At 41.0% G+C, this 10,510-nt stretch overlaps 1 protein-coding gene across 2 annotated transcripts; it reads left to right on the plus strand.

Moving 5' to 3' along the window:
- The first annotated feature begins 40 nt into the window (after positions 1-40).
- Positions 41-6,696, plus strand: LOC124270188 (NADH dehydrogenase [ubiquinone] 1 beta subcomplex subunit 11, mitochondrial-like). 2 transcript variants are annotated; one of them, XM_046705221.1, is made up of 4 exons: positions 41-274; positions 2,402-2,535; positions 6,016-6,199; positions 6,464-6,696. In XM_046705221.1, the coding sequence occupies exons 1-3, from the start codon at positions 65-67 to the stop codon at positions 6,170-6,172; spliced, it is 501 nt and encodes a 166-aa protein (XP_046561177.1). In that variant the 5' UTR covers positions 41-64; the 3' UTR covers positions 6,173-6,199; positions 6,464-6,696. The 2 variants fall into 2 exon arrangements, with proteins under 2 accessions (XP_046561177.1, XP_046561176.1); XM_046705220.1 differs by having other exon boundaries at positions 6,016-6,696.
- The last annotated feature ends 3,814 nt before the right edge of the window (positions 6,697-10,510 follow it).

The following is a 10,510-nucleotide window of genomic DNA, read 5'->3' on the forward strand; positions in this document are numbered from 1 at the left end:
TAGGTTTTATGTTTCTAACCTGAACGCCATAAACGTTAGTTCTCGAGACTTCCCTACAACAAACATGGCGACTTTCATGAGGGCACTTGCCCGGCAAGGTCGAACACTTAGTTTTGTTCGTCTTCGTCACCCAAAGCTGCAACAATCAGCATGTTTGATTTCAACGTCAAAGAAAAACAAAGACATTTCAACCACAGTCGAACCAATGGAAAAATCCGAAGAACTAAAAAGATTAGAAAAACATTTTGCTGATACCAATCCAGCCTCAGAAAAGGTGGGTGCATTTACTTGATGTCAACACCAACAGTGCGAACGTGAAACATTATCACGGTCCAAGCATCTGTAATCTAGACTGGTTGTTATTTTGGCTAGAATGCACTTTACCGGGCGCAGCCCTCGCTGCTCCCCTTTACGATCCTTAGGGTTAGGGTATGGCACCCTTTACGATCCTTAGGGTTTAGGGTTAGGCACCCTTTACGATCCTTAGGGTTAGGGGTTAGGGTTAGGGAACCCCAGCAGCGCTAATTAAACTGAAAAAGTGCGCCCGGTAAAGTGCAGTATCTATCAGTTAGATCATGATTAAACTTGGTTTGTATAAAACAGATGATTATGTTCATTATCAGTACCCATAACTCTAGGGCGATGGGGTAGCCTAGTTGTAGAAGCAATCACCTGTCAAAGTGAATACCTCTGATTCTCAACATGGTACATTTTGTTTTATTTATTTGTTGTTACACTAAGCTATGTTCCAGCTATATGGCATTGGTCTGTAAGTAATCGAGTCTGGACTAGATATCATGAACATCAATCTAAGCAATTGGGATATAATGACGTGTCAACCAACTCAGCAAGCCTTACTACCCAATTCTCTTAGTCACCTCGGGGCGGTGGGGTATCCTAATGGTTAAAGCGTTGGCTTGGCATGCCGACGACCCGGGTTCAAATCCCCACATGGGCACAATGTGTGAAGCCCATTTATGGTATCCCCCGCCATGATATTGCTGGAATATTGCTAAACGCACCGTAAAACCCAACGCACTCACTCACTCTCTCTTAAGTTAGTCGCCTCTTATGACAAACAGGGGTTGCCGGAAGACCAATTCTAGCCTGGATCTTCATGGGTACCACATGGGTACAATGTGTGAAACTGTCAGTGGTGTTCCCTGTCATGATTTTGCTGGAATACTGCTAAAATCATACTCACTCACCTATAGCTCCTATTCAAGAGTTTAACTATCCTATATCATAGACATGTGCTATTGATGGCATGTCATGTGTCCTCATAACAGACAGGTCAGTGAATAACAGGAACAAATTTTTAATGGATAGACAACTTTTTTTTAAATGGATGTGACATTTTATTCATTGGCATCAATTGCAATAAAGAAGTTGTCTGTCCATAAAAAAAATTGCTCCTGTTCATCATACCAACTTCTAAATGCCACTCAGAAGGTCAAAGATTGTCAAGCCCATTGTTAGAATAGTATCATGGAATAATGAATTTTGTATGCATATTTATTCCATGAAAACTCCATGAGGTTCAGTCTAATAGCCTGGAGGCAAGAGATAATGAAAATGTCCACAATATTCCTTCAATCGAGTTTGTGAAATAAGTGCAAGATCACCATCAGAACTGAGTAGAAACTTTTGACATCATGAACACATAGTCGTATCTACACTGCAAGCACCATAGTCTGTGCACCTTAGCATTTTGTGCAGTATTGATAAATAACTGCATTAACATATCTAGTATGCAGAAATTCAGAAAGATATCTTCACTTAAATTGTTAAATCTTTGAAAGAAATTTCTATTTAAAATATTTTTGTATTTCTAGTAGATACTAGCAAGTGTATTGGGTTATGCAACATAGGTGATCTAGACTACTAGCTGACTGATTTTCCATGATTAAGATAACAGGGACCCTGAACTAAACAGTCTGTAATATCCACAAGAAAGTACAGACATTCATATAAATATTAGGTCATAGTGAAGAGTGTGTATAAAAATATGGGGTAGCCTAGTGGTTAAGGCATTTGCTCATTGTGCCGAAGACCCATGTTCAATTCCTTTCATTGGCACAATTTGTGAAGCTCATTTCTGGTGGCCATATTGCTGGAATATTGCTAAAAGTGTGTAAAACTAAAGTCACGAATTCACCATAAAAATAACCTACTGAACTTGTGTGTTTGGGTTGGGTCTCGTTGGAGAAAAATAACCTTGTATCCCCTTTAATGTAAAACATGGCAAATTGCATACAGTGTTTAGTAGTTTTCTTTCAGAATAGTACAGTAAGTACTTTGAGTAACAATATTTCTGCTATAAAGGGAGAATGTTTTAGTAATTGTCCTTCATGTCATCATTTTATTTTCATTACAAATGTGTTTCTCTTTGCATTTACAGAACTGGATCAGCCATGGTTATGAGCCAACAGACCCTGAGCTGGACTGGTTTGTCCACAGAATCACCATGTTTATGACAATAACATTATGCATTTGTTGGGGAGGCTTCATCCTTGCATACCAGCCTGACTATAGGTATGTATAAGATGTTACCATGGTAATACCAGCCTGACTATAGGTATGTATAAGATGTTACCATGGTAACTTCACATCACTTTTGATAATTATCATGCTTCATCCTTGCATACCAGCCTGACTATAGGTATGTATAAGATGTTACCATGGTAACTTCACATCACTTTTGATAATTATCATGATGGAGGAGGAACCCAGTGTAAACTGGGCTTCTTTAAGGTTTTGTGTTTTAAAACAATGCTGTGCTTGGCAATCTCATGTATTATATCAGGAAAACATCCTTAAAGGTCACATGCAACCAAAAAATCAAACATAATTAAAACATAATTATCACTTATTCATGACATATAGTATACATTGCTGGTTATGAAAAAACATATAAACAAAATTATAAGCGTACAATCGCAAATCAAAAGTGCAATATTGTGTACTTGGGTTTACGTCCCAAGAAACGAAGCAGCCGGCATACCGAACCCAGTCAGAGCGGGTGGGTGTGCACTCAAGTGTAACGGCTGGTTCATTTGCAGTTACCCTCACGGCTCATTGTGTGTGTATATATAGAGATGTTGGGTTTTGTAAATACATGCTCATTTTTTGTGTATAACATTTTGCAATCAACAGACATCATAACATGTCATGTGTTCAAGTATCACACCTGCCTGTCTGTGTAATTACATAATGTGACAGAGACCGAACTCGGGCCATAAATCAATGCGTTTTGTTTATGGTGTATAGCCTGATTGGTGTTAAGTTCAAATTGCATGTGGTCAGTGATCGCAGTTGTGTATTGAATATTGTCATTAGCAGACAGGCAGGCAGACACATAGGTGTCAATAAAACAAGACATAGAGTTTTGTCTGTGACAACGACATATCTATATCACAGTTAGAAATTCTGTCAACGCTAAATACTGACATTGCTTCTAAGTATCGAACTGAAAAAGTGACTCGGTAAGAAGAACGTGTGGTGAAATAGACAAATGAAATTATATAAACAGTTTATTTACTGTCATAGCATATAAAAAGCTCGCGCCTGTGAGATATCAACAAAACATTAGGAAAATAGCTCACACCAAAGCCTTCACCGAGTATTCACCGGACAGCCCGCTTCCAAGTTGCGCAAACCTATTTCACTGCCACGTGCTATGAGCGCAGCCCAGCTGTTGGAACCAGTTTTCCCCCGAAAAGTTGGGGGAAAATTAGTGAATCGTTTGAACTCCGATTTCGCACGTTTTTTTTCATCACGTTATTTTTCAACTCTATAAGTTGAATTTGCATTTTTGATCATTTGTTTCGGTAAGTCCATACCGAAAGGTATCAGAATCTGCAAAGTTGTGTTTTACGTTGCATGTGACCTTTAAGTATTTTTAATCATTGATGCTAAACATGTCAAGTATTAATGCCTCTGTCCGTAATGTGGTATGGCTTTGTGTAACTTGAAAGTTGTCATGAAGGGGATGTGTAGTTAAGTAGGTTTGCCACTTTCACTATGCCTTTTCCTGCAATGCCAGCCATCTAACTCACTCAACCACTGCAGCTTCCACAAAAGTACTAGTTGGACATCTGGTAGTTTAGATCATGTTCTTTGTGTACCCAGTAGCCTAGTGGTTAAAGCGTCCGCTCATCGCACCAAAGACCCGGGTTCGATTCCCCACATGGGTACAATGTGTGAAGCCCATTTCTGGTGTCCCCTGCCATGATATTGCTGGAATATTGCTAAAAGCGGCGTAAGCCTAAACTAACTCACTTGTGTACCCCTCTGACAAGTTTCAATTGGCACAGCTGTCACAGCTGAAAGCTATGAATACACGGTGCCATAAAGTAAGGCAACTAATCACCAACAGAGTTAGCCATCTAACCCACTTAGCCACCACAACTTCACAGAAATAGAAGTCGGACAACTGGTTGTCTAGATCACATGAGAGTGTGGGTTCAAACCCATTTCTGGTGCTACATTCACTCACATTGTGTTCTGAAACCATCTGGTTTGGTAGGGAAATTTCTAGGAGCTATTTTCAGTTAGTATGATAAATAATAAGTTATTGAGTGGTAAATGTTGGGCATTCTGTTTCAGTGATATGCTCTCTGTAGACCTGAGTTTGAATTGAACAAAATCCCTGTAATTCAGCACATTGAGTTTCTTCAAATGCAGCATTTATGGTTGTCTGGTCAGTGGTTTCATCCCTGACCATGTCATACAAAAGGACTTTAAAGATGGTACTTGTTGTTACCCTGCCTGGTGGTCAGTAATCGCCGGCCCGGAGGCCCAGCGCCAGTTGTTATTGTATCGGGCCGGCAGTTTCAAATATTTGCAGGCCCTTGTGGCCTTCAGTAAATTATCTGTCATTTTTTTCAACTAGAATCTTTCCCATAATTCTTTTCTTTACTTATGTTCGGGAATCCACCTTGTTACAATAACTTACAGGTTCACTTCCTGGTATTTCAGCGCTTTGCGCTAAGGAATGTCAACACCAGTCTTTAACAAGTAAAAACTTCTTTGCGCCATAGGCTTCGCTAATTGATTTTGTAGAAACAGTGTGAAACTGTGTACAGTGTAGTCTATTTTGTTTTTATTAGTTTAACAAAAGGGGCATGCAGATTTCATTCAGGGCCTGTAGATTTTAAAGCCTGCAGGTGACAGCAGGCCCTGATGGCCAACTGGCAAATTAAAGTATTGCAAACACTATTGCTGGTGGTCAGGATTGATGGGTTGGATTGGCTGACACTATCTCAGTGGACTGACACAGAAGACCAAACAAGCTCACACACAATGCAAGTACAGTCGAGCACTGTTGTGTCAAACTCTGATAACTCGATATAGCATTTTGGTCCCGGCAAAATCCTTCATAATTTATCATTATTCAATCTCTTTTAACTGGATACGGAGGTCTCGATATTTTGGATATCTCGATATATTTTCATGGTCCCAACAAGCAAACTTACCCTTTAACTCGATATTTGCAAAGAAACTCGATATTCACCTACCTTTCATGGGCAAGTATCCCTCTAAACTGAGGTTGTTTCCACATGTTTACACACGGTGCGGCATGAATCAAAGGGGTGCGGTAGTGTAAACTAATTAGGACTAATTGATTTGAAGGTGTCACTTGTTTGTTTTTTAATTAGGATTAATTAAGAAGGATTTAATTAGGAAGTACTAACTGTTACGACTAAACACAACTGATAACGGATTATAGTTTCGAATCAAAAACATACTGAGATGCGTTTTGTTTTCTTTCATAGTGATATGTGATGATATACCCTGGTCGGATGTCTCGAAGTTCGGATAACTCGATATTTTTTCTTGGTCCCATGAATATCGAGACAACGGTGCTCGACTGTACAACAATCTTGAACATGATATTGAACCTTACTTCTTTCTGCACTGTACTATAAAATGAGATAAATTTAGCCTGTCTGATGCTCTCTGATCTCAGTTTTTAAATGAATTATGCATAAATTTGTAATTCCTTGTTTCCAGGTACCTGAGTTGGTCTACAAGAGAAGCTTTCCTTGAGCTAGAACGACGAGAAAAGGAAGGTCTTCCTTTGATAGACCCAGAACTCATTGAAAAAGAAAGTGTGATTGCCTCTCTACCTTCAGATGAAGACCTTGGTGACACGGATATCATCATATAAATATACTGTCGTAACACTCTGATGGAGGTGTAGTGTATGCTTTGTGTCAACCTCCATTCATCATCAGGAATCTTGTATGCTGACATCTCAAACATATTTGTTAACTTCAACCTGTTTACATCTATTGTGACAGAAGGAAACAAATCACATCAGTTAAAGCAATGCAGGTGTTATTATATATTGATTATGCTAAACTGAGACTGATGCTTTATCTTTTGTTTTCTGGTTTGTCTTAAGTTTGGTTTGAAAAATTATTCTGTCGATACCTGATGTATCAGTTTGTTATTCCAGACGTGGTTCAAGCAAGACAGCTGTTTCGTGGGTCACATACTGATTTCTTTGTACATAGTGTGTGTGCATAGACACTTCCAACTGAGACGAAGAGTAGATATACTGGAAGCTTTTGGAACTGACTCTTTCGGATGAAGGCCTTTCTTATGTTCAATATTCGGGAGATGTTAACAAAACACTTGAGTGGGATGCCAAAGTGCTATGTTGAAGATTAAATAAAATATTACAAAATACATCTTGTGTGTTTTCTTTGTTCCACATGATCAGTCTGCATCTTTTGCCACAAGTCCATGTCCCCACTCTGGTAAAATTCTGTGTGGTCAAATGTGAAGATCTGGATTAGAATTGATCCTCAGCAACCCATGCTTGTGTAAGAGGCGACTAACGGGATCAGGTGATCAGGCTCGCTGACTTGGTTGACACATGTCATCATAACCCATTTGCATAGATCAATGCTCATGCTGTCAGGGGTAAAAATAACCCATTGCCCGACGTCCGAGTCCAGTGTTTTTTTCTGTCGGGCAAGCAAATTTGTATATCACACTGTACCTGTGTCCAGTTGACTTTCCAATGTTAATTATGTTGCTTATTTAAACAAATCAACAAGAAAACGGCCGGTATAGAGGAAAAATTATCAGAGCAAGTGATTTTACATGTGCCACTGTACAGGAGTACACTAGCAATTTTAGAGTTATTTCCACCCCTGGCTGTCGATCACTGGATTGTCTGGTCCAGACGTGATCATTTACAGACTGCCTCAATGTAGCTGGTTTATTGCTGAGTGCAGCCTTAAACAACAAACTGTGTGGTCATGCTGAATTAGCTAATACATGCCTTGTGATAACGCTCAAATGTACAGGAGATGATGCTAGTTTGGGCTAGTGAACATGAAAGAATTCAAGGGCTCAATGGGTTTGTGTAACTACCTGTAACAATGAGTTAGGAGGCAATTTAATGGATAAGTGACCAGGCTTGATTAGTTGGGAGATAGCATGTCGACATGCCCTAGCAGCATGCTAACATCATCTATCACTGGTTGGTCTGGCCCAGAATCTTCTGTCAGACACCCAGGAATATTGCTGAGAGTGCTGATAATCACAAAGACACTGACTGACTATATCTGAAGTAACCATGATGATTCTGTGATCTAGGATGATGATTATTATACTGACAGAAGTTTGCTTACAAAAAACCCATCTTCCACTCTATAGCTGATGTGTCAGTGAAAGACTGAAAGTTTCTGAAATGGTAGGATAGAGCGTCTGTATAAAGAGGGGAAGATGGTCCAGTACACTTGTTAACCTCCGTGTCGTCATTAAAAAACAAGCAGTGCTCGGCTGCAGTTGAACTGCGGCAGTCTGTGAGCTAACCGCCGTTAGTACGGACTAGTACAAGCAGCAACACAGACTCAAGTTGATGCACGTTGATGTAAGTGCATCAATATTGATCCCTACTTAAAGCAATATGACCTTTCCTTTCTTCCAGGGCGGTGGAGTAGCCTAGTGGTTAAAACGTTCGCTCGTCATGCCGAAGACCCGGGTTCGATTCCCCACATGGGTACAATGTGTGAAGCCCATTTCTGGTGTCCCCCGCCGTGATGTTGCTGGAATATTGCTAAAAGCGGCGTAAAACTAAATTAACTCACTCACTGATACGTCGTGTTACAACTGAAACCATGGCGTCAAACCACTCACACATATAAACCAGGCAGATGAAAGTATACAACTACAAATGTATTTGACAAATGATTAAAAAACGTTATCAAAACTTTACTTCTTTGAAAACAGTGGCCGAACTCACTCACTCCTTTCTTCCCGAAACAGTAATACAGGATTACGTAGGACACCTTGGAGGCTCTGTCGTCTGATACACAATGAACCAGTTTGCTGTTTAGCGTTGCGTCCTTTACACAAAAAAGTGTGAATGTGAGTTCGAATCCCAGACTTGCCTTTTTAATGTTTCTAAGACTGTCAGCACCATGGCTATGCTCATGGCCATGGGTTTCACGAGTGGTGAGCCGCTTCACTTCAGGCTTTCCCGGGGCGGTGTGGTAGCCACATGGTTAAAGCGTCCGCTCGTCACGCTGAACACCCAGGTTCCATTCCCCACATGGGTACAGTGTGTGAAACCCATTTCTGGTATCCCTCGCCGTGATATTGCTGAAATATTGCTAAAAGCGGCATAAAACCATACTCACGCAGGCTTTCCCTCACATGAGGCGTCCTCATGAGTCTGAAATTCTGTCTTACAGTCAAAAGACATGCACGTACAAAACGACCAAAATGATGGATTGAACAGGCCCAGTGACTTGGCTGGCTGGTTTGCCTGACCAGGACTGGATTATTTATTGGCCGTCGCTGAAAAGCTTGGGTAATGCTGTTCATTGTCTATCCCCCCGACAACCCCTGAAAATGACTAAAGACCACATTGAAGTTAGCCCCCTGAAACTCACACCCCTCCCCCCTTTGAAAATTCCTGGATCCGCCTATGGTCTGGGCCAGACAACCCAGTGATGGATATCCTGACCCACAACCCACACTGCCGGGGTACAACGACAACAAAAGTCCCATGCCTGGCTGCCCTTTAGGCATTAGCCGTGAAGATCCGGGATCGGGTGCTCAGGCTCGCTGACCTGGTTGACACATGTCATCATATCCCAATTGCGTAGATCGATGCTCATACTGTTGATCACTGGATTGTCTGGCCCAGACTCGATTATTTACAAAGCGCCGCCATGTAACTGGAATATTGCTGAGTGCGGCGTTAAACAACAAACCAACCAACCCATGCCTGGCTATCCTCTGTGAATACTTCTCACGATATAGGACACTGGAGATCTTTTCGAACCCCTGTATCACCGTGGCAGCTGAAGTTTGAAATAAGTTTCAGTGTACCAGCGCTGGTTACCTTTAGTTGAAGTTTTCATTTCTTAGATAGTTATATGTGTGTTGTTTAAGGCTGCCCTCGACAATATTCCAGCTATATGGCAGCGGTCTGTAAATAATGTAGACATTCCAGAGACCCCGAGAAATCCTGAACTGTGCGTGATGTGGTCTCGGATGAAATCATTCGATGTTGATCGAACAAACAAACGCACGCACGCGCACACATATGTATACACAGTGACGCCAAGTAAAGTAGCAATAAACCAAATATATGAACAAATTGAGAAACATTGTCCTTTCAGCCCCAGGAGGATCCGGTAACCGTGTTCGAATCCAATCTTTCTCATAATGATCCTTGGTATGGCAACCATGTCTGTGCAGGTGAGGTTCACCAAAGCAATGTGCGACTTTGAACATCGATTCAAATTAACCTTGTAATACATTCCCCCGAGATGTAACTAAACAATGCTCAAAGTCACGTGGGGCGGTGGGGTAGCCTAGTGGTTAAAACGTTGGCTCGTCACGCCAAAGACCCGGGTTCGAATCCCCACATGGGTACATTGTGTGAAGCCCATTTCTGGTGTCCCCCGCCGCGATGTTGCTGGAATATTGCTAAAAGCGTCGTAAAACCAAACTCAGTCAGTCAGTCAGTCAAAGTCACGTTATATTTTAACACAACCCATTCACACGCCGCCGTCTACAAGAAGACATTCATATACCGCACAACACTCCGTAATATTAAATAAAAACACAAGAATATCGATAATTTGTATTTTACTACATCGCTTACAAATCATTGAGTACAATACATGGGTTGGTGATACCTTTATCGGTACTTGTCTTAACAAACAGATACTGATACATACCCCATCCCGTATCTGTCCACGTGTCCTGCACATGAACATTCTCGGGATAGAACCGTCCACGAACAATTCACATATAGTCCAGTCATCCTGGTACAATTCTGACCTAACCCACCACAAATTGCTACAGAAATGATTTCAACTGTTTTAAGACCCTGAACCATTCCTTTACAACATTTAAAAATTCTAGGAAAAACTCAGTGGTGGAACAAGGTCAAATTCGACCCTCAAGGTCATATGGGGCATCTTCGCTTTCGAAATCTTAGATAGAAATGCAAACTTTTTTGTAATATACTCAA

Source organism: Haliotis rubra, unplaced genomic scaffold (assembly GCF_003918875.1).
Source record: "Haliotis rubra isolate DU_JTF1 unplaced genomic scaffold, ASM391887v1 Scf15, whole genome shotgun sequence".
NCBI lineage: Eukaryota > Metazoa > Mollusca > Gastropoda > Lepetellida > Haliotidae > Haliotis > Haliotis rubra.

Coding starts and splice junctions, on each gene's coding strand:
- LOC124270188 (XM_046705220.1), top strand. CDS start 65: ATGGCGACTTTCATGAGGGCACTTGCCCGGCAAGGTCGAACACTTAGT. Junction 275..2,401: donor CCAATCCAGCCTCAGAAAAG/GTGGGTGCATTT, acceptor TTGCATTTACAG/AACTGGATCAGCCATGGTTA. Junction 2,536..6,015: donor GCATACCAGCCTGACTATAG/GTATGTATAAGA, acceptor CCTTGTTTCCAG/GTACCTGAGTTGGTCTACAA.